At 44.3% G+C, this 24,617-nt stretch overlaps 1 protein-coding gene across 4 annotated transcripts in view; it reads right to left on the bottom strand.

Moving 5' to 3' along the window:
- Positions 1-19,637, bottom strand: part of LOC103626170 (transportin MOS14) — a 33,421-nt gene extending 13,784 nt beyond the window's left edge. Inside the window, exons 1-12 of one of the 4 annotated variants that reach the window (XM_008646564.3) lie at positions 19,249-19,637; positions 18,004-18,081; positions 17,825-17,887; positions 15,793-15,840; positions 15,566-15,712; positions 14,269-14,400; positions 12,630-12,670; positions 12,387-12,478; positions 10,146-10,273; positions 5,638-5,713; positions 5,428-5,548; positions 5,254-5,353 (exon numbers count right to left, since the gene is read on the bottom strand). In XM_008646564.3, coding sequence (XP_008644786.1) covers positions 5,254-5,353; positions 5,428-5,548; positions 5,638-5,713; positions 10,146-10,273; positions 12,387-12,478; positions 12,630-12,670; positions 14,269-14,400; positions 15,566-15,712; positions 15,793-15,840; positions 17,825-17,887; positions 18,004-18,081; positions 19,249-19,377 — 1,155 coding nt within the window. In that variant the 5' untranslated portion in view covers positions 19,378-19,637. Of the gene's footprint in view, positions 1-5,253; positions 5,354-5,427; positions 5,549-5,637; positions 5,714-10,145; positions 10,274-12,386; positions 12,479-12,629; positions 12,671-14,268; positions 14,401-14,509; positions 15,253-15,565; positions 15,713-15,792; positions 15,841-17,824; positions 17,888-18,003; positions 18,082-19,248 lie in introns of those variants that run through there. The other 3 variants (XM_008646565.4, XM_020538289.3, XM_020538290.3) reach the window with 3 other exon arrangements.
- Positions 19,638-24,617: the final 4,980 nt, after the last annotated feature.

Here is a 24,617-nt window from a genome sequence, read left to right on the forward strand (position 1 = left end):
TTGAACGATGGCAATACCCCTGATGGCAACGACGATCCACCTCCCCCAGACTCACTACAGCAATGTCCAAGAAGCAATGAAGGCAGACGGTGCCCGATCCATTCTCGATTGGGCCCACAGCATTCATCTCAACGAGCAGAGAAAGGCGAGACGTGGGAGGCTGGGGAATCCCCCTAGGGCGCTATGGACAAAGCAACAAAAGATCAGCCATTGGATCCGCACCCAATGAGTGTCGGCCCGGTGCTCAATGGCGGTTATGAAGACCTGTTGGCAAAAATGCCCAGTCCCGAGAAATCGGCTCTAGGGTCGGCTCCAAATCCGCGCGTGCACAAGTGTATCACGCGGGGTGGTCCCGAGGTGGTAGCGCAAGGAGATATCGATCAAAATGGGAGAGCGGTGCAGGGTCCCAAGGAATTGAGCGTGCTGGGATTTCATTCTACGATTGGGCTCGAGGAGGCCAGCACGGGTGATGGGCCGCTGGGACAGGTCGCATTAGCCTCGCCTCAGCACACTGCTAGGCTGATAGAATAAGTCATGTGGTCTCTGTTTTGTGGTGAAAAGGACAGCAGCACAGCAGTACAGGACTGCAGCACAACAGCACCTTTTGACTGCTGCAGCACAGCAGCAGTGCAGTTGAGTGCAGTTGGAGACAGTCACCTTTTGACTGCTGCAGCACAGCAGCAGTGCGGTTGAGTGCAGTTGGAGACAGTCAGTCACCTTTTGACTGCTGCAGCACAACAGCACCTTTTGACTGCTGCAGCAGCAGGACAGTAGCAGTAGATGGCAGTTGCAGTTTTTGACTGCACACTTTAGCACTTTAGTATCTAAAGGACAGCATCTGTGTGCTGCAGTGTGTAGTGTGTAGTGCAGTGTACTGCAGCCCCTAGGGCTATAAATATGTGTCCCCAACCCCTCTAAGGGTATGGCATTGTGTAGTGTTTGAGGAAATAAACAGAAAATTGCCCCAACTCATAGTGTCATCCTCTTGATGAGAGTTAGAGTCCCTCTACTTACATAGGCTGCTGGAGTCTGATGGGTCAGTCTCGCCCCAATGCCAATTTGGGCAACCCGAGTCTACAGGAACCATTTCCCTCCCTATTGAGTCTTTTGGCCTTTTGGGTCGCTGGGACAGGGTGGGCTGATCTCGCCTCAGCATTCTGGGGTTGGGTCGCTGGGACCAGCCAACTTAGTCTCACCCCCTTGTTGTACCAATGTAAACCCCAGCAGTAACAGAGCCCCGAACAGCAGAATGCTTCCTAACCATGACAGCACAGCGTTGAAAGTATACAGCAGGAGAAGACGACAGGACTTAAGGTGCCAAGATGAGGCGCCAGGGGATGAACCACCTAGCAAGCAGCAGCTTTTCTTCAGGCTTGTGTCCAGGACCATCGGCAGCTTACTGCCTCCTCCCAAGATTATGAAGAAAAAAAAACTTCCTGCTCCACCTCCGCAGGAGCTCCACAGAAGTAGGCGGGTGGCCAAATTGGGCGCTGAGCACATTCAGCAGATCCCCAAGACTAAGAAAATGGTGATGAGAGTTCTTCAGTTTGATCTGGACAGAGATCATATCAATCAACAGGAACTAGAAGATTATGCTAAGCTCTTCAGTCGACCTCTCTCCTGTCCCCAGGTTCAAGCTCTTGCCTCACTTTTCAGATGGTCAGTTCCAGATAACGTGGGTGTGGTGGCCACTCTAGTTTACTGATAGGGTGGTTTGTGGGTGTTTCTCATTCTGTTTATCTAATGGATCCCTCTTTAATTCTGTTCTGGAATGTTCGTGGCTTAAACTCCACCTCGAGACAGGATTTTGTAAAGAGTCTGATGGAGTCGGTTCATGCTGATATTATCAGTTTGCAAGAGACTAAGATGCCAAGTTGCAGCAACCGTTTTATTCTTTCCTTGTTGGGTTCTGACTTCGACAACAATTTTGTGGTTCTCTCATCCGTTGGTCCTAGTGGTGGGGTGTTGCCGGCCTGGAGGTCAAGTTGGGAACCATTGTTGCCTCACGTGTGGATAATTTCAGTGTTTCTGTCAAGTTTTGCCCGGCTAGTGGTGATGGGTGGTGGCTTACATGTGTCTATGGACCTCAAAGTAATGATAGGAAGCTCTTGTTCCTTCAAGAATTGAACCTAATTAGATCTGCGTGTTCTGGACCATGGCTTGTTGGTGGGGACTTCAACCTAATCTAAACAGATGAGGACAAAAATAATTCTAATCTCAACTGAGCCATGATGGGAAGATTCAGGAAATGCATACATGACCTGGGAATAAAAGATATTGACCTTCAGGGAAGGAAGTTCACCTGGGCAAAGGCTCATGACGTCTTGGTGCGGCTGGACAGGATGTTCTGTTCCTTAGATTGGGAGCAGAAGTTCCCAGATTTCTTGCTTCAGTGCTCTGCATCGGAAGACTCAGATCATTGCCCTCTTCTCCTTGGATTGAAGGACAATCATTGGGGTAAGAGGCGATTTCATTTTGAGCCCTTTTGGCCGAAATTTGAAGGCTTTCATGATGCGGTTTCCAGTGCATGGAACTCTGTCCAGAACATCTCTTGCCCTCTCAAAACCCTCTCCCTCAAGTTGAAGGCTACAGCTAAGGGGCTGCAGTGTTGGGAGTGACAAGAAAGTGGGCAATTTCAAGATGCAGCTTGAGTTGGATAGAGAGGTGATGTTGCAGCTGGAAACGGCTAGGGAGAGCAGATATCTCAATGATCTTGAATGCTAGCTGCTGCAGAGGTTGAAAAACATTCTTTGGCGCTTGCCTCCCTGCTCAGGACAGTGGCTAGAACCAGATCTCGGCTTCTTTGGCTCAAGAATGGTGATGCTAACACCAAGTTTTTTCATTCATGCTGAAGGTTTCGTAAGAGGAAGAATTTCATTGCTGCAATAAAGGATGGGGATCAGCTGATCACCTCTCATGATGGGAAGGCCGAAGTCTTCCTGGATTTTAATTCGAATCTAATTGGAAGTGGGGAGCAAAGAAACCAAGCTATCAACCTGGAAGCCATAGACATACAGCAGCATGATCTTTAGGCTCTTGAGCTCTTGATTACAGAAGTTGAAGTATTGAGCACTATCAAGCAACTTCCATCAGACAAGGCCCCTGGGCCCGATGGCTTCACTGGGCGTTTCTATAAGTGCTGCTAGCCTATTATAAAAAAATGACATTATGGCTGCTGTTTCAACAATTTGGGAGAGATTTCAGAAACTTCAGGTTTCTTAACATAGCCTTCATTGTCCTGCTGCCAAAGCATAATGATGCTCTTGTTGCCAAGGACTTCAGGCCAATTAGTTTGATCCACAGCTTCGCCCCAAATTGGTTACTAAGGTTCTTGCCAATAGGTTGAGGGGCTGATTTCCAAAGCTCAAAGTGCTTTCATCAAAGGTCGATTCATACAAGACAATTTTATGCTCGTCCAGCAGACGGCAAGATTTTTTCATGCTCAAAAACAACCTAGAATTCTTCTCAAGTTAGACATCTCCAAGGCCTTCGACTCGGTCTCTTGGCCTTTTCTTCTTGAGGTGGAGCGGTTGGGTTTTGGTCCTGTGTGGAGGGATGTGATTAGTGGTCTTCTTATGACCACTTCCACTCAGATCATGCTCAATGGTGTGCCTGGGATCTTCATTTCTCATAAGAGGGGTTTGCGTCAGGGCGACCCCTTGTCACCGCTGCTTTTCATTTTTGTTATGGATGTCCTCAATGCGCTTATGGTCAAAGCTGAGGATAATGGGTTGCTGCAGCCCCTGTCTACTATTTTCATCAAACACCAGATCTCACTTTATGCTGACGATGTGGCGCTCTTTCTTAGACCAGTGTACAGCGACCTGAATACTACTGTGCAGATTTTGGATCTTTTTGGGCAGGCTTCGGGATTGAAGACTAACATGACTAAGAGTAGTGTTGATCCTATCCAGTGCTCCCCTGCTGATCTAGATGTGGTCCAGCAACTTCTACCCTGAAGATTGGAAGCTTTTCCTATCAAATACTTGGGTTTACCTCTCTCCCTGAAGAAGTTAACCAAAGCCCAGCTTCAACCTCTCATCGATAAACTGGCAGACCTCTTACCGGCTTGGAAGGCTGATTTGATGACCCGTGCTGGCAGAGCTACGCAAGTGCAATTGTGCTCACTGCTACTGTTATTTATCATACGATGGCGTTGGATTTGCCTAGGTGGGCTATTAAGGCCATTGATAAAATCCGTCGCGGATTCCTCTGGAGAGTGCGCAAAGAAGCTAATGGTGGGCACTGTATGGTGGCCTGGGGCAAGGTAACGCGTCCCAAAGAATTGGGGGGGCCTTGGTATCTCTGATATTCAATGTTTGAATAGAGCATTACGTGTTAGATGGATCTGACTGCAAAAGACAGACACATCCAAACCGTGGGCTGATTTGCCTATCCAGTCAAACCAGTTTTTGGAGTGTTTATTCTCAGTAGCAATGGCTTCTGAGATGGGGGATGGGCGGTCCACTCTCTTTTGGCATGATAGATGGATATTGGGACAGAGGATTCAAGACTTGGCACCTCATGTATTTAGTATGGTTCCTAACAGAATTGTGAAATGGTGACATGGGAGATCATTGCTGATTTCCTCACTCTTACAGATGCTATCACTAATTTCGCTCTTCAGCCTGGGGTTCCAGATAAGCACCTTTGGAGATTCTCTAGCAATGGTCTCTACTCTGCCAAATCTGCCTATGAACTGATGTTCAGTGGTTCTACCTCCTTGGCTGCCTTCAAGAGAATCTGGAGGACTTGGGCGCCGCCTAAGTGCCGTTTTTTCCTCTAGTTGGTTACACATAATAGGTGTTGGACGGCTGACCGACTTGCTATGTGGGCTTGGGCGCTTGGCTGCCCTTTCCCCGGGACTGGATGAAATGTGTTTTGAAGATTGGTGGAGCAGATCGGCCGAGCTTGTTCCTAAAGACCTCAAAGATGGTTTTAATTCCTTGGTGTATCTGGAGGCACCGCAATGATTGTGTCTTTAATGGTGCTCAGCCTAGTGTTGCGAGAGTGCTTGCTTCGGCTGGTGATGAGTTCAATATGTGGTGTTTTGCAGGGGCCGAAGGCTTGACCTTGCTTTCGGACCTTGCGGTTAGTAAGGGTGTGCCTCTTCTAGGTGTGTGTGTGTGGGGGGGGGGGGGGGGGGGGGGGTTGTTAGGTCATCTTTCTTGTTCTAGGTGTTTTTGGCCTTTTGCCTTCTCCTAATGAAATGATATGCGGCTCTCCTGCGTGTTCGAGAAAAAAAATACTTACCAGAGACACCAGAGTTTCAAACTTTGGACGAAATATTTGTAATCTTCTGTTTTTCTCAATTTCAACCGTCACATCTAATCCATATGATACATCAGAGTCCCTAAAATACATGAAGCATTGATAACATAATTTCTCAGGAAAAGCATATGATGTTTAATTAGGTTAGTCAATTACCTTCGAATGAGGTTACGCTTAAGGCAATGCCAGAAATTAAACGTCATGGAGGAAATGGCAAATTCGAGAAGAGAAGTAACTTCTAGTAATGCGTTCACTATTTGAATTGAATCGTCTGAGCCTGGTAAAGCTCAAACATTAAAAGTAAATAAATGGATCATTGGCAAGAGAAGGATTTCAATGGTGATCAGCATAATCCATGAAATTTACCTGTGGCAATCAAGTCAACATAGGATTCACCCATGTCTGCATATAAACGAGCAATAGCTTTTACATCTTCTTCATCCTAAAAATGTGCTAAAGAGTCATAAAAATAGAAGCAAAACAACACATGCATTTCTACATAATTGCCAAACAATCAAGGTATAAACATATAAAATATAACAAAAAAGATAGATATAATAAGCACTTGTTAATACTTTACTTTCAAAATTCAAAGATGCACTAAAAGAGTTTGCTTTAGAGGGGAAACTATGGATTCATGGGTAAAAATGTTAGATTATTGTATTCTGTCTAAGTGGTATGGGCCTTGGCCCAACCCATGTAACTCTATTTTCTAATATATGCAACACTAAGCCCACTCTAGGGTTTTCATTCCGCAACAAAAACAACTTTACCAGCTCAAACAACCACAAAACATTTTGGTTCATTTTGTTAGACAGGATTATATACATATGGGCATATGGCCATGGGCTCAGCTTAGACTAGCCCAGCCAGGGGTGGAACCAGCGGGTAGCTTCGGTAGGCTCCCGGCTACCCTAGAATTTAGTCTAGAAATAAACTACTCAGTGTTTAGGCCTAAAGAAATAAATATATACAGGATTATGTTTTGGCCTTGTGAGATTTCTAGCTTTCCTTGCAAATATCTTGGTGTTGTGAACTGTGATGCACTCGCAAGGTAGTCCTGGTACTCAGCCCTCCCGTAGGAGGCCCTAGGAGTAAACCAGATCTATTCTTCTTGCTTATCTCAACTAACACCATGCGCCCCTCCTTATATAGAGAGGTAACCCTAACTTAAAAGCTAAGCAACATAACAAACCCTATCTGGCCGGCACTGTTCACGCGCTACAGTAACCGCGCATGAACAGCGGTCGCGTCTAACCTAACCATAATGCCCTAGCTAATGGGCTTTAGGCCCATAACATTCCATCCCTCCTTAAAAACAGCTCGTCCGCGAGCTGTAGTCAAGAAGAATTGACCCATACTAAACTAGCACTTAATGACTCAATACTAAGTCTTTTACATCTCGACTTAGTCTTTTATTCACCTAGAAAAAAATTGGTCGGATCTACCGAAGGAGGACGCGTCGGCGGCCAGATCGACCGATGACGGACGCGGCTGCGGTGGCGCAGAGGGCTCCCTGCGCCTGGAGAAGGTCGATGGCACCCTCCGGTGTTGTAGCTCAGGTGACCACGCCGCGGCGGTGGCCAAGGTGGCTGACGTCGACCACAGCTACGACGACGCAGCAGATGGCTGTCCGTGGTGCAGAAGATTGATGGCCACAGCGCGGAGGATTGGTAGTTGTGGCGTGGAGGGTTATCCTGCAGCAGCGCCTCTACAGGTTGGGCCACCATGGCGGCCGATTGTTGCAGATTGGGCGAGCAGATCCGTGCGCAGCCGTAGTCGGGCCACGCCTGGACCTCCACGAGCACGGAGGCAGGCTGCAGCAGTGGCACAGCCACCTCAACGTAGAACGCCGCCTCCACCTCCCTGGGTGTGTTGGGTTGCAGCCCATTGACCCCATCGTCCTCGATTCGGCCGCCTCTGCCCGCGCCCAGGCCGCCCTCGCTCGCGCCCAGGCAGCCCGCGGTAGAAGCAAAGGGGCTGACCCACGCCTGGTCTAGCTTGGCCAGACGAGCGTCATGGGAATCCAAACGGGCATTGATGGCGGCAAGTTGCTCGAGGATGAGGTCCATCTTGGCGGAGTAGGTCACAAGATCGTCGTGCGCGCCGGCCATGGTGGCGATGCGCGCGTAGTGGCTCCGGTACCAATTTGTTGTGAACTGCGATGCACTCGCAAGATAGTCCCGGTACTCAGCCCTCCCGTAGGAGGCCCTAAGATTAAACCAGATCTATTCTTCTTCCCCCTTCTACTAACACCCTGCCCCTCCTTATATAGAGAGGTAACCCTAACTCAATAGCTAAGCAACATAACAAACCCTATCTGGCCGGCACTGTTCACGCGCTACAGTAACCACACGTGAACAGTGGTCGCAGCTAACCTAGCCATAATGACATAGCTAATGAGCTAAGGCCCATAACACTTGGTCTGCCCCTTTCTTTGCATAAATTAAAAAGGGAGCAAGTGCAGCCCATTGTGGACCAAATTGCTAATCAACTTCCTGGATGGAAAGCCGATCTGTTGACTAAAGCAGGAAGAAGTGTTTTGGTGCAATCTATTTTGACAGGGATGCTGATTTACAGTGCCATGGTTGTGGACCTGCCTTCTGCAACGATGAAGAACATTGATAAAATTAGAAGAGGGTTCCTTTGGCGTGGTCGTAAAAATGTCATGGGTGGACATTGTGCAGTGGCCTGGGGAAGAGTGTGCAGACCTCGCGAGCTTGGTGGACTGGGTATTTTCAGCATCACTGAGCTGGGTTGGGCTCTAAAAATATGTTGGGCTTGGCTGCAAAAAACTGAGCCATGTCGACCCTGGTCATCCCTGCCCCTTCATATCCCGAGGAAAATCCGAGAGTTTTTAAAAATAGCCATGTATTCTGAGATTGGAAATGGGGCATCTACCCTCTTCTGAGTCATCAATGGCTGGGAGGGCAACGGGTAGTGGATATTGCTCCTCGTCTTTTAGAGACCATTCCTAAGAAGTTGATTAACAAAAGGATAGTTCAGGAGGCGATCAGAGATAATTTATGGATTAATGATATTCATGGGAGTTTATCTGTTGGAGCTCTTGTAGACTTTCTGCGCCTTTGGGATATGGTAGCCCAAGTTGATCTTTGCCTTGATAAAGAGGACAAGCATATTTTCGGTTGGCTGCTAATGGCAAATATTCGGCTAAAGCTGCTTACGAGGGGCTCTTCCTTGGTTCAATGGAGTTCGAACCTTATGAGAGGATTTGGAAAACTTGGGCTCCGCCCAAATGTCGTTTCTTCTTGTGGTTGGTGGCTCATAAGAAATGTTGGACGGCAGATAGACTTGAAAAGCGAGGTCTGGATCATCCGGAAAGATGTCCTCTTTGTGATCAGGAAAGGGAGACAATAGACCATCTGCTTGTGACTTGTGTCTTCTCTAGAGAATGTTGGTTCCTCCTGCTTAGGCAATTCGGGCTGCATGTTTTGGCATCGCAACCATCGAATATACATTTCATGGAGCGGTGGCATGAAGCAAATGAAGCTATTCAAGGTCCCTTCAGAGATGGCCTAAACTCCCTTATTATGCTAGGTGCTTGGGTCTTATGGAATCACAGAAACAGATGCATCTTTGATGGCCTTTCCTCTAATATTGCTAATTTCTTAATTCAAGTTAGGGACGAGCGCCGTCTGTGGGAGACTGCTGGAGCCAAGGGGTTGTCCTCCCTTGCTGCCTCCCTCTCAGTTGTGGATTAGAGCTTTATAGATGAATCAGTTTATGTTTGTTACGTTTAGACCGTCGTAAGGCGTCACTTGTACTCCAGTCTATTTTGGACCTTATTTCTTTCTACTTTTAATATAATGATATGCAGCTCTCCTGCGTATTCGAGAAAAAAATATACATGATTCTATAGATTGAGTTCTATTAGAAAAGGATATTGGAGGTTGGTTATGTTTCTATAAGCCACTTGCGAAAGGGTCTCTAGATGAGTTGGTTAGGTGACCTGAGAAGCACTCCTAAGGTCCTAAGTTCGAATCCCAGTAGGAGCAAATTTCAGGCTGAGATTAAAAAAGGGTCACTTGCTGGTTCCCATGGATGTAGGGATGTAAATGGTACGAATATTATTCGTCGGTATTCGAATTTGATCCGTCTAAGAGGGCTAAGATCTGATCCGTGTCCAATTTATATCTGTATTCGTATACTCAAAGTTGGATATTAAGATGTCGATATCCATTCAAATGCTATCTGACACGACTCAATAATATCTGTATCCGATCTAAATCCGAAGAGAAAATATAAAAACAAATAATGTATAAGTAATATCCATTCGTATTCGATCCAATTACATCCCTATCTGGTTGTGTGCACACGAGATGGACTGACCTATGAGGGGACGGATCCTCATGTAGGAGCTGGGAGAGCTCAAAGCACGAGTAAAGATCTGGGCTATAGGGTGCGGACCCTCATGCTGCACGGGGGCAGCTTTCGTGACCTTTATCGGTCAGGGCTCCAATTAAGCCTCTTAATTTAATATCGTGAGGGTGGTCTTTCCCCTACCGGCCGAGTTTCTATAAGCCACTCATGTTCTTACCGGTATATTCATATACATTGTATCTCAATAATCAGTCTACTACTTGCAACCTACGGTGCTTAAACCTTTTCATTGTGCATTCCAATGAAAGATAACTAAAAGAGAGCTAGAGTGGCTCATTCCTAAATCCTAATTATGGCGCTAACAGAAATTCTGAATTTTCCAGAATCACCAACGAAGTACATTAATCCCACCAAATGAAATGTTTGAGCATGAAGATTGAAGAAATAAAATTAACACTCAAAACATGATGAAGAAGAATTTGACAGATATACTGACTGTCCATGCAAAATATTGCCAGAGAGGTCACTCATACCTTAGATGGATCTTTGAGCTGCTCTTTCAGACCCATAATATGAGGGACAAGAATTTGAATGAGTGGCACTTGCTCAGCCATAGTACCAGCGCCATGAGATACAGTAGCATGTATCAGTTCAGATGTAACTGGAAATTAGAACATTAACTATATCAGTGAGGTTCCAACAAAACCAAAGGAATGAGAATTACTGAACTGGTCATCTTAGGTGTAACTAACTACAGTCATTCTCAGTAGGGATGCAAGGGCACTTGTTTGGGATCATTGGGTCGACCCAAAACTTGCGAAAACAAACTAGAACAGCATGCCACATAGATAACTTAGGAGAAAAAATGAACTAAGCTAGCTGAATTATAAAAACTGGGTACCCACTTGGATCCCTAGCTCAGAGTTGGTTTGGCCAAGCTTAGTTTATCCTGTAAAATCAAGCTAAAACGGACAAGCTTCCAAAGTTGTTTGGAAGAATATTGAGCAAATAACAGTGACTCTTTAATATTAATCTCATGCAAGTCAGACACACTAGAGATCTGTAATATGTTTCTACCTTTTATTAAGCAAGCAAAAAAGGCAGATGACTAATCATCCTCACTTCAATTGAATATCGGTGAACCACAGTAACAGAATCATCAGAGCCAAGTGTGTTAGAGTTGCTGTGTATTGCTTAATGTAATGGGTTGTGTTTATGTAATTGGCCTAGGGTGAAGTGGAGAGTATCCTGGACTTCCCATGTATACAAACAAAATTAGAATGGAACATGAACATCCTTCAGGGGCACAGTTTCTGAATATGGTCAAAGCAAGAAAAGCTCCGCATGTTTTGGCCAAAAACACAGACAATAGAGAAGCAGAACTGGAATCAATGTCGCCTTCTAAGTTGAATTTATGCTTTCGTATTATTGTAATTCTATTACCATTTTATGTATATTTAATGGACTGCAATCAATGTCGTACTCAAATGTCACTGTTTACAATGTCAACTAGATGCATGTACACCATTAACAAAAAAAACTTTACCTCCAGGGGCAAGACAGCCCCTCGGTATTGCATTAAGAATACCTTCTAGCGCAGGTCGAGAAAACCCCCAACCCTGCCCGAGATATACACAACGGCACCAGAGCCCATGTAAAAATGACCACAATCATGACTAGGTCTTAGACCTATGCCTTGGCGTGTGACACCTTATAATTGTGCCTTGGCGTGAGATAAGAGGATTTTTTTAACCCCAACCTGAAATTCGCTCCCGGGGGAGTTGAACTCAGAAGCTGAGAAGTGCTATTAAGATATAGGCTCTTTCGCCCATTAAAGAACAATAATCTTATGAGCATTGCTATGTCTAGAATTTTGTACATGAAATAATCAATTAATAAGTAGTATGAACTAAAAGAAAATTGTTAATTTGGAAGGCTAAGTAGTGCCCAAGAAGAATACATTTTGGTGTTTAGGATCAATGCTACAAAGAGACGGAGATATTGATGAAGACTTTGGCCATAAAATCAAAGCAGGGTGAATGAAGTGGCGTCAAACATCTGGCATTCTATATGACAAGAGGGTACCACAGAAGCTAAAAGGCAAGTTTTATTGGGCGGCTTGAATAGGAGTGCAGTTAAACGGTTATCCATGAGCCTGAAACATTGACCTTGACTTGTGGTTTCTATTGGGCTTCAACTCTAGCCTACCCCAACTTACTTAGAACTATAGGGCTTTGTTGTTGTTGTTGTGTTGTTGTTGTAAGAACTAAAAGAATGCCACATGCGTTGGTGTGGCCTGCAGGAATCACAATGGCATTGGACGAACAGATATGGTTTGGAATGGAAACCAGACGGCCTTGGCTTATGTGGATCATTGGTATAGATAACTTAGCTTAAATGGAGAGATAGACTCATAAATGAAGATTAGTGGATGATGTTGACAGTGGAATGCATGTTAGTGGGGATGAGGCTTCCTGACGTGAATACCTTGCATGAAGAAACGGCTATCATAATTGCATGCTAGTGGGGTTTTGTTTTTGTAAGAGTATATCGTATAGATATAGATATATATAATCTAGAGACATATCAGGTTTTATTTATAACAGACACTGAATCAAGTATAACCATGATACCGCAAGCACACCAGAAAACTGGTCACGGAATTGTGTATAGAATTCATTTTGTTAAATGTGGCAAAAGGGTGAAAAGTATAAGATACCAAAAGTTAAACAGCCTGGATACAATAAAAATTAAAGGCATATTTAGAACAATACCATTTACAGCTGCCTCCAAGAATTGACCAGAGTTCAATGAAGAGAGTGCCAGATGGACCAAAGGATGTGATGCGAGTTCAGAGGCAGAGATTCTAGCAGAAAGAGGAGTTTTAATTATACTTACTGAAATCAATACTGTTAATCAGCAGTAGCATAAGAATAGAATAAGACATACTACAACATCTACAATTTCAAGAAACGAAGTATCACACTATCACTATCAGAACAACAGAAACTCCATACCCATGACAGAAACGAAGCCAAGAAGAAAATCCCTCCAAAACCTGCAGAGGAACAATCAAAGGTACACCATAAATGCAGGTTGTCGTCTCACTGCTGAAATGTATCTCAGAATTGCAAGTTTACTTCTACGTTTCAATAAAAAGACCATTGAAACATGAATTGGATGTCTTTCCTCAAAAAAGATATGATGAAGATGTGGCATTGCTGCATGTAAAGATAAAAGGTCTGCTAACTCACATCTGAGGTAGTTTGTACAAAATGGATATCACATTTGCATGTACAAAACAAATGAACAGTACATTATATGCTTGATGAAACTAGACCTGCTAGAAAAAAAAACTCGACTTCCGGGGGTAAGACAGCACCAGACATTGTATTAAAAAGACATTCTCACACGGGTCGAGAAAAGCCCCGGACCTCTGCCCCACCCATACACAGCGACATCATAATTCATGTAAGAACGACCACAACCGAGGCCGGTCCCTAGACTGATGCTTTGGCGTGGGATAGACGAGAGGATTTTTTTAACAACAGACTAAAATTCGCTCCCACTGGGGGTCGAACTCAAGACCTAAGAAGTGTTACTCAGACCAGCTAACCAACCTAGCTAGAGGCCCTTTCGCCTAAACCCGTTGCGTAGTGCGTAGTGGACTACGAGAGGTCGACGGTTAAACCCTCAACGTCGAGATGGCGCAGTGGTTACTAGGAGCTCAGTGAGATAGATGGGCGACAACACAAGAAGCAAGAAGCAATAGCTTTTGTCAATTTTGCATGTTTAGATTGATACATCTTCTCTCCTTATATAGAGAGGCTTACTTGACCCCCAAGAAAATATCCTAACAAATCAATCTAACTTATCTCTTTCTTATCTGACTAACCTAATCCTTCCTAATTCTGACTGACCAAACTAACATGCTTAATACTATATCCAACAAGTTACTCATCCTCATCCCCATATTCAAACCCCACTCTGCAAACAATATAGTCTACAGTGCAAAACAGTGTTTTTGGTGACCATATGGGTAAACTGTTGGACACGGTCTAATAGCCTATCGAAACTAACTTATCCTGGCTGACAAAACTAATCTAATCTAAAGTTTTGGCGCCTACTCTTCATCTGGTATACTAATCCAGTCATAACAATACTATCGCGCAGTTAGACACAATCTGCCAGAGTCAGTGTACAAGACAGAATATATATAAACTGTAAGGTCCAGCAACTAGGATATTAGCTCCAATGTTATTTATGGTGGTAGCGAACTCCTTGATGGAAAGCTATTGACAACCATCAAAGTAACTGAAGGACAGCTACAAACTTATGGAAGAAAGGAAAGTAGCACATAAAGGACCAAACCTTGGGAGCACATTACGTGTGCATGTAGCAGAGTATGTAGAAAATAAATAGCTAAGCTCTGAAGAAAAAAAATGAACGTGTAGGCGCAAGTGCGCAACCTCTTTTTTTTCTTGAACACGCAGCTGCGCATCATTAAATTAAGAGAAGACCAAAGTACAAAGCCCAAAACCCAGAACAAAAAGACCCAAAAGGCAGAACAAAGCTCAAGTGTGCAACCTCTTAATGCATCATAACACTAAAGGGATTAGTTTCATAAAAGGAAATGTTGAAGAAGAGTAAATAAACCTGCTCTTTCAGCTGATCAATGGCCATGCAAGCAGTTAATAAATCAATAGCAACATTAGCAGACGAACAAAGGTCAATTTCAAATTGTCTGCGCCTTTCAGGACGAGCCGCAATTTTATAACTAGAAGTTTCCTGTAAACACAACAATGGACGAAGTTCAATTTCATAGACCAACACACTGCATAACAATATATGGAATTATGAATGTTATGCAGGAGCCATTTTTGGTAAATTAACTCACATGAATAAATCTATGAGAAAGAATTGTGTCCACCATAAATGCCCAGGATTGTTGCAGAGGTCTGGCCATCCATGTAAGGTGGCTAGAAATTTGCCAGAGCTCAAGTGCAGGTGCAGGCAAATAGAAGGCTGGCAGTTACAGGCTGGGTTGTGCGCATCGGGCACATAATATACCAGATCATGCTCTTGGAACAGATGGCTATGATCTGCATGACTCATGGTCCTTGGACCTACACAGTGGTGGTAGCCTCATCCTAGAGCAGAGCACGTCACAAGCAGTGGATAGAAATATCAAAGTAGTTGGGTACAGGAGAATGGACAAGAGGCAAAGAAGAGGAGCATAGGGATTTGGAGAGAAGGGGAGATAAGATGGAAAGAGATGACAGAAGTGGGGCTATTTTAAAGAAAGCGGTATAAACGTTAATGAAGTATTCTCTCTGAGTCTCAGTCATTCTCAAATTCCCAGTGCATGTAAAAGTGTGAGAGAACAAGAAGAGGACCACAGTGTTAATGTCAGGGAGGCTCTAATGAGGGCATCGGTACTGTTCGCGTGGTTATGGTTTGGTAGGCGAGAGATAAGGATTAGATCAGATTAGTTAGGGAAGAGATAAGGGTTAGATAATATTTGGTTAGTTGGTTTGTTAGGAAAGAGATAAGTCAGTCATCTCTATAAGCGGGACACTATTGTATCGGTTCAAGGTAAGCAAGAATTAGAAGGAAGCCTTCTTGCCCGGCTGTGGGAGGCCCCCGGCCGGCGTTCCTGCACCCACAGTTCCCTTTCCAATTCCCCAACCCCATCACAGTCCATGACACTTAACGTCCATTATATTTTGTTTTACAGTTTTATTTGAGTTTTTCATATTGTTTCCTCGATCATAGAGCTCATGAGAGCTGTGTATCTTTGCCTTAAAGAAGAGAAAAGGGTAGAAACCCTTGAGCACACAATAAATTCGCCTTACATACTCACCTTTGTCAACAAAAAAGGATGACCAAACAATGTTTCAGATAACATAGGTGTGTCAGTTTTTGATAAAAAGCTCGAAGAACATATAAGTACCTGCGGCAAAACTATAAGCAGTTCAAGGAAGCCTGGAATAAATTCTGGATGAGTTTTCATTTCATCACTTAGCCAATTCACAATTCCACCAGCTCCCCAGTCCTCTACAGGTACATGCACAGCCAGAGCAGCAATTGCAATACAAATCTGAAGATGGTCAAAAGTGTGTTAGTGTTACAACAATTGTGTTAGCATAAATAATACCTGTTTAATTCTATATTTTTTACCTGTGTTCTAACTTTTTGTGGTCCCTTATTGAACTTTTTTAGCAATACCTGAAAATGCAGAAAGTTTACATAAAAAAATAGCAAAGCTCCTTAAAAGGTCAACCAGATACTATAACAAGGCTAAGAAATCAAAAGGACCAGATAGGAGAACACAGTATACATTGCAATAAAACTTCAAAAGCAGATTGTTTCATAGAACAACACAAAGTCAAAGAGACACAAATTATACCCTGCATTGTTCTAGTTTTTTTCTCGAAAACGTGCAGGAGAACTGCGTCTCATTGTATTAAGAAGAAAAAGTAACCAGGGTCTAAAGAAGGCACGATACAAAAAGACCCCTTACGGGGCCAGAAACACGCATAAAGGAAGGAATCCATCTAGGAAAACAGAAAAACCCACACACTGCCAGGGAAGTCCCTAGGACTCAGCTAAGGGGGCTGCCAGATAATAAATGCCTTTTGCCCCCGCTATTTCCCACCGATGCATCTCCTCTTTTGCCCAACTAAGGATTAGAGTTATATTTGAATTCCAACCATTAAAAACACATCTATTCATGTGATTCCAAATCACCCAAGCACCCAAAATGATAAGGGAGTTCAGACCCTTTTTGATAAGCCCGCTTACTGCTCCTGCTGCCTTTTCCCACCAGCCTAGGAAGGAGGAAGCAGTCATCTGTGGTGCGAGAGAGTGCAACCCAAACTGTCTCAGCCAAAGATACCAGAATTCTCTTGCGAAGACACATGTCACAAGGAGGTGGTCCATTGTTTCAGCCTCTTGGTCACATAGAAGAGATTTCTCCGGGTGATCCAAGCCCCTTTTTGCAAGTCTATCCGCTGTCCAGCATCTTTTCTGAGTAACAAGCCAAATGAAAAAACACCATTTGGGCGGGGCCCATGATTTCGACACCATCTTATAATATGCAAAGGAGCTTGAGCCAAGGAAAAGGCCTTTGTAAGCACCCAAAGATAGTATTAGGTCTGCCTTGATATATGCACAGCAATCAGCTTCCAAGGTTTGGCGGTTTACCATCCCGTGAAGTGATAAGGTTAAGGTGTTTGCTACCCAAAATAAATAAACGTGTCATTTGCATGTACTAGTCATTGCCCCAAGGTAACATTAGGTCCACCTTGATATATGCACAGCACTTAGCTTCCCAGGTTTGGCAGTTGAGCAATTGGAGTGACAAAAAGGTGCCCCCTGCCCAAATAAATAAATGTGTCCTTGTATACAAGTTTACTAAACTTTGGCTTAATGAATGCCTCTAATGGTGGTGTCGCCTACTGGGAGTGAAGGGGATATTTAAGGGTTAGGGAACAGAAATACTACCTAGTTATTTCATACAATTATATTATCTGGTCAAACTTTTCAGCTTGGACCACCAACTGACCAACATATGAAAAATTATGTTGATTCACAATCACAACAGACAGATGATGTTACCATATGCATCATGAAAAATATTTTCATAATATACATTTTTCACTATAATAACAACCAAGCAAGTTTGGGTAGGCTAGAGTTGAAACCCAACAGAAACCACAAGTTAAGGGTCAGGCCCATGCCGCCCATGGATAGTGGTTGTTCATGCACTCCTATTCAAGGCTAAATCTTTGGGTACAGTTTTCACTATCTAAAATATTTTAGCAGAAATCGCAAGCCAAAGTGTCATATTAGAGACTGTGTCACTGTCACAACGACCTACATTTGGAATCAAGGGGCTAGTTTTTAGTTTCAAAGCTCATAGCTGTAAATTAGCAAGGTTGGATGCGACTAGAAAAGGTTTCTGACTTTCTGCTTACTGCTTCAGTCTGTAATCACTTATAGTGCTTTCTTTTGAAAGTCTAGACTAGTGAATTGACTTCCAAATTATGTAATTGTACGAAAAATAATATGATACATAAATGGGTTTTACTTTCTGCAAATACTATGTGATATTTTTAAGCCACTTTAGAGGTCACAAACTGCAATAGAACTACATGGTGGCCCTAGCTAACTTCTTTCTGTAAAAGAAACTTCACAATATAGTGCTTACGTATAAAGAATCCTGTAATGATCGAAAAGCTTCCGAGGGTAACTCTTCAAAGTCCCTTTGTACCTACAAATAACATGGAATGGTATTCAAGGTTACTGACAATCATTGTGAAAAATAAATAAACTATAACATTTCTAAATAGTTCATGCAAGGTGTGGCTATGCCCCCTTTCTATTTACCTTGCTTCTAAGGGTCTGAGAACAGAATATGAGAGTTTCCAAATTACTGCTTTCATCATGAAGCAAACTGTCAGCTACCTGCATAAGCAGAATGAGAAAAACACTCAAATACGCTCAACTTGACAATAAAATGGTCGCAATATAATACAATGTCAAAGAAAATTCATCTACCATAATCCAGATACATTCCAAGCCGTCGACAAGAAACTCTATATTTTACACAAACAAACCATATATGCCTATAACAGATCAAGAAATTAGAGAACACTGAAAGAGAGTGTCAACTTTGGTGAATTCCCACAGGTGGCAAATGCACACATTGCCAAAGCACAACTCTATCATCCCATCATCTTCTTAAATCATCACTTCCTAACAGCAGTCCATTCAAAGGCCTGGGTAGCCACAGCAACACGTTACATGCCACAACCTCCAATTACAGGAGATGACTAAGTAGAACCAGTCAGTGGCATACTGGCATCACATCGAGCTCGCATAGAAGTCCTATAAAAGACACTTGAATGAAGCTCAACTTGTAGATTTGTGTCATCAGCAATCACTAGAAAGTAGTAACCCTAATCTAGAAAAAAACTGACAGGGTTGGAAAGTTAAATGTACCTAAAAGATCCAGTCTTTGAGTTTTCCAAATTAATGCATACCGACTGAGACAAAATTCAGCCTGATTGGATGGCTGCGCGTCCATGCGCAGGCTGGCACCGCTCTGGCCAGCCAGATACGATAATTTTGAGCGTATGGGTGGATGCAAGTTAATAGCATCAAAATGGCTTATTTTGCATCCAGCCATACAGGCTGTGACTCCCACGTGCAAGCAACCAAATATAATCTCAAATAAAGTCAACGCATGCGGTGATCCAGGATAAAATGGTGTGGTTAACCAATCGGGCTGATTGAGACCAAAACCATCCTGCGTTAGACATCCTACCAGCAGCCTCAGTTATAGCAGACATAGTATCCAGTCAACAGGAGTCAGAACAAAATCCCACTCCTAAAAATCTAATCGCAATCCCCACCTTCTCCTATGGAGCTAGCTTCAGAGATTACAGAACCACTCACAAATGTGATACAATTCACCCTAGTTCAGGCCGAATTCACACGACTGCATGAAAATCTCACTCTGAGACGACCCAAGTTAGCAGTGTCCCACTCCCTAAATACAGAAACCAACCCTCACCCAGCTCAGGACACGAACAGGAAGAGAGCGAATCGAAAGGAGAAGCGTGCGCACACCTGCCAGGCGTCGAGCGTGTGCTGGAACTCCTGAAGCCAGCGGTCCGCGGCGGTGCGGATGGCGTCGTCCGGGTGGTGGTACAGCGCCGCAAGCGCCTCCTTCACCGTCGCCGTCGCCTGCGCCTCCATGACAGCGACGGCCTTGCCCAGCTCTAACCCTCCCTCAGCGACCTACTCCTCCCTCTCCCCGCCGTTTGACGTACCTCCCGGTGTATTCCTCCGGCAAGCTGGTTGGATTTGTCAAGGGATTCGCCGGGTGGGTAGGGTTTAACAGATGAAAATTTGAAACTAGTGAGAATGTGAGCACACGAGTCCGGCCGTGCCTTGCGGCTCGGGCCTGCGCCATTCAACTGAGTATAGATAGACTTGTTTAAAAAAAATAGATATGTACCATTAAAAAATTATAACTTTAGATATATATCATTGTTATCTTGTTTTTAGAGTCGTTTGAAGACTTCTGTCGGAGAGGAAATTTTCCGGCCGGGTGGCGGAACGTACCCACCCTAAATCCTAAGTTGAGAAGTGGGTCTAAGTGTTTTGCCTGTCTGCAAGATAGTCGATGAACACGAGTGAACACGAGGATTTAGAGTGGTTCAGGTCGTCGGAGCGTAATACACTACTCCATTGTCTGTGTGTTGTATTGAGTCTGAGTGAACTTGAGAGCTTGTCTGAGAGTCCGTCTTGTAACGTTGTGTATCTTCCCTTTTATAGCTCAAGGGAGGCACATACAAGGATGCTGAGCTCCGACATGTGGGCCCAGGAGCAAAATGAAAGGAATACATTATAGGAGTAATTAATGCAAGTAACGCCTGAGCAATCTCCAGGCGCCCTGATGTCCGCAGCCCATACAGTATTGATACGCGGCTGCTGCTTCCTTGGTAGCGTACGAGTAATGATGAGCGTAGTGCACGTGACAGTATGGGCGTACCATCTGCCAGTGGAATGGACAGGCACGCCGCCTACGGAACGGACTGGTCACCGCCTGCCAGCGGAATGGACAGGACTCATTAAATGCGGAGGCGGCACATCGCCTACCAGCGAAATGGACATGACTCAATAAATGTCGAGGCGGCACATCACCTGCCAGTGGAATGGACAGGCAGCGCGCCTTGTCCGCAATAAATGCAGAGGCCATGCAGCCCAAAGGCCTTACGTCAGGCTCCACCCGTTGGCTTACGTCACGTGCACCATGTCGCGTGGCAGCATCGGGGCTCCACCTGAGTGGGGAGCAGAAGCATATACGGTAAGGTCCGGACACGTGTCGGCTCCGGACCCCGCCTGGCCTTGATTAAGGCCTAGGTATTCTCTGTCCCAGAATCCCGGGACCCTGCTGTGAGTGGCCCGGACCCCACACAGAGGGGTCCGGAACTCATCCTAGGGGTCCGGTTTGCGCCCGTGGAGGACCTAGACCTTACCCGGAGGCCCGGTTTGTATATACAGGGGTCCGGCACTTTCCCATAGGGGTCCGGACTCACTGTTCATACCTTGGAGTATATCATCTTCTCTGGCCACATGGCGGCCCCGGAGCCGTCCACATGGTGGGGTCGGGTGCTGTTGCTGGCCCAGAGTAGTCGCCCGAGGCTAGGGTGAGCCATGGTCTGGTCCCACGCACAGCTCCTTTACCACGCGACTAAAGATAGCCGCGTGGGTACTGTGTCTTTATACGGTAGTAAGGGGTACCCCTGTTTTAGGGTACTGACAACTTCCAAGGCGGAAAAACACAATCATACAAGGATGTTCCAAGAACAATTATTCGCTAGTAAGAATTGCACCGACTCAAAAGAGAGGGATCAAAGAATTAGAATCAAAATCGCGTTTGAGATTTAGAACTTATCTCACACCGAAGGATCTTCTCATCAACCGAAGGGAGAAGGACTTGGGACGTGAGATTTGAGTTGAATCACTTTGAATGAAGGGAGAGTCGCCAGCAATGCTTGAGGGTTCGTGAGTCTTAGGGTTTAGAGAGAGGGTAAGAGGCTTATATAGCCATCCCAAAACAGATCTCGTTGAAACCGGACGCCTATGCAAATCCTTGTTCAACCGATGTGGATCTCGGTTGAACCTGAATTCAAATCCCAGTTGAACCTAGATTTAACAAAGAGGATCCTGAGGAATCCCGGTTGAATTGGCCTTCCAAGGAAAACCCGGGTTTTGAAATAATCTAAGGGAGAAAGCAACATGTAAACTTGTGACTTTTCAAAACAAGGATTTTGAGGTTGAGAGAATGAGTTGGTACATATCATTCTTACCTCACAAAAGATCTAAATGAGTTGAGATTTCTACCACTAATCATATACTTTAAATTACAGAGGATCTTCGCCGAGAGGCACAAAAAAATACTTCACTTTTTATCACTTGGTTCCCTGTTCGTTTAGCTTTCACTTTCCTGCGCATCTTCTTATGCTTTAAACTGGACATACACTAGGAGCAAACTGATTAGAACACTTTTATTTGTGACCATTAATCACCAAAACCCTCAAAAGGTTGATTGCCCATACAATCTCTCCATTTTTTGTTATTGATGCCAAAACAAATAAAACAACAGAAATAATAAGTATTGATGCAATCTTTTTTGAACATTTGTGTTTGTATGACTCCCCCTAAATGTGCGCATAAAATGAAATTTTGAATTAACATGATATGTCGATTTGCATCACATTTGGAGAGAAGATGAAAGTGTCACACATACACATGATATCTATATCTATTTATACTACTATATTAAGAACCTAATGTGGGCACCTGGTGCTACCACGGCTTCACCCTCTCCACGCCCAGCGCCCGCAAAAAATAGTGCAGAACGAGCACTTGAACCCACACTTCTCTACTCCTAAAATTTGGGGCTAACCACCAGACCACATACCTTAGTGTTTAGAAATAAACAAAAATTATATTTGTAGCCTAGGCGCTGCTCCCCACGCTCACATCACAAATTGTTCATGACATAATTATTACAAACTGATTGTTCAAGTACATAAAAAGATAACCAACAAGAACTAACCAACAAGAACCAACTTCATTTCTCCCCAAAACATCTCCCTCTTTTGGCGCCAAGCAGCAAAAAGGCAAGAGAAACCTCATAGCCCACTATAAGGATTGCCACCTGGAGATGGTGCGAAGAATTGCTTGGTGAAGGCTGCAACGAAGTCTTGATCATCTGAAGGAGCATGATCAGTAGTAGGAGGAGGAGACGGAGGAGCATGAGAGGACAAGGATTGATCTGGGCGCGAAGAAGGATGGGCAGCAGACTGACCCTGCCCCCAAACACCATCATCTTCATCATCTTCAGTGGTCATGAAGGGGACACCATAATGATGTTGGTGCCACTAATCAGTGCCTTCAAATGGTTGGTGAAGAGGGACGTCAGGAGAAGACGACTAATGACCCATGTTATCGTCGGTCTCCCGCTGGCGCCGAGCCAACCCATGCACATCTACCGAAATATTATGACACAAGAGAAAAGGGCAGAGATGCCATGTTGCAGCCAGGAGCCCAACCCTCGACCACAGTCGTGTCCTCATCTACTAAGGTTCATCGGACGCAAAGTAGCAGCATCAGCATGAGAGAGGACGGGTGGTGAGGGGCCACAGGAGCGTGCTCATCATATGAGGACTTGATAAACCCAACGGGTAGAAGGGAGCTCGATCTTTTGATGAGAGTTGATGATGGTTGGAAAATGGTTGGAGAATGATGTTGGTTACCTGACTACCACACCCAAGATGGTGTGGTGCCTTGAGCGATAGATACACTGTCTCCTGATAACTACAATTTGGGGTGGAGGTCGACGTTGTGATATCCAACTACAACAACCACAAGGGTGCTACGCCTTAGCGATAGTTACACCGACTCATGTTGTTGTTGCTCTGCTGTGCCAAGAACAGCCTTGAACCTGCCAGCAATCGAGAACAAGATAACAAGCAGACACTAACGGATCTAATGAAGTTGGGGTCCTGTTTCAAGTAACCGGGTGGTCTAGCCGATACACGTGTTTACAAGGAAGTCGCAAAGGCTAAACTTACATCAAACAAAACCCAAGTTCTTTGGTGGCTGCTAGTTGCTTAAATAGAGGTATAGAAATAAGGAGTTCTGGTAGAGTAACGAAACTCTCTTAGCGGTTCCTGGACGCCTCGGTTGTTTTATCGCATTATTTCTTGATCCACCAGACAAAAGACGAAGAGGGTTCTTGAACAATTACTTATTTGCATTAAACAACCTTGGGAGTTGAAAGATATGCTCAATTTAATCTGGTGCATGTTGTAGTTACGGAATTGACTTGGGTAGAGCAGGAGTTCACTCGGCAGTTCCTGGATGCTTAGTGTGTGATCTCTCATTGATTCTTGATCCACTAGAAAATAGACAAAGAGACCTTTCTGTTGTTCACTTGTTCTCAAATGTTATATATCAAGAATAGGACAACACAGTCATTAGTCATTACAGACCTTCATCTATCCTAAGCATTATCTCCTCATGGGCATAAAGCTTCGCCAGACGAAGGTTAAGAAGGACATACCTTCATCATTTAATATGCGAGTAGGAATGCGAAAGGATAAATATGATAACTGCATCTCATTAATTGATTTATTCTAATATTCCATAAAACAGAAATGAATATCGACAATGTTAATATTACATTGATACCTTCGGCTTGCTCGAAGGTGTGGATGCAAAAAGTGAATACAATCTAGCCTCCACAGTACGGGGTTACTGTTCATCTATTTATAGGCACAGGGACGCAACTTGGGTAAAATTACATTTGTACCCTTATACGCTTATTTACATGCAACTAAAGCTAATAAGGTCTGTTTAGTCTTTTATTTATTTGCTTGGTCCGAGCCGAAGCTATTGAGCTTCGACATTTTGCAACGTTGCTTGTACACAAAGTCTTCGTCTTGAGAAGCAAAGCCGAAGTTGATGATAGCTTCGGCGAGCCTTTGTATTATCTTGCAGAAGGTGTTTTTGTCTTGAGGACCTTCGGTGGAGAAGAAGATCCCCAACAGTAGCCCCTTCATGGTGCTAGATCGTTTTTTTGTGACGAGCTCGATCCGTGAAAAACACAAAGGCTTCAGAATGTCGAAGGTCCGAAAAACACCTTCTCTGAGCTTGTTGTCGAAAAAGATTAAAATATTCTGAGCATCGGGCGGTCCACCGCTCAGTCAGTGTAGACAGTCTGGCGGTCCGCCTTCTTCCCCTGCAGCACTATATAAGCAGATAGGTTGGTGAGGAGTTACCACAACATTCATTGCCATCGCACTGTTGTGCTGTTAAAAATTTTAACCAAAGCCGAAGCTTTTTGGATTGCGCTTTCCAAACACGCTCTTCATCATTCGAAGTTAGCTTCGTCTTAAGGAACCACAACACTTTAAATGGCT

Source organism: Zea mays, chromosome 5 (genome assembly GCF_902167145.1).
Source record: "Zea mays cultivar B73 chromosome 5, Zm-B73-REFERENCE-NAM-5.0, whole genome shotgun sequence".
Lineage (NCBI taxonomy): Eukaryota > Viridiplantae > Streptophyta > Magnoliopsida > Poales > Poaceae > Zea > Zea mays.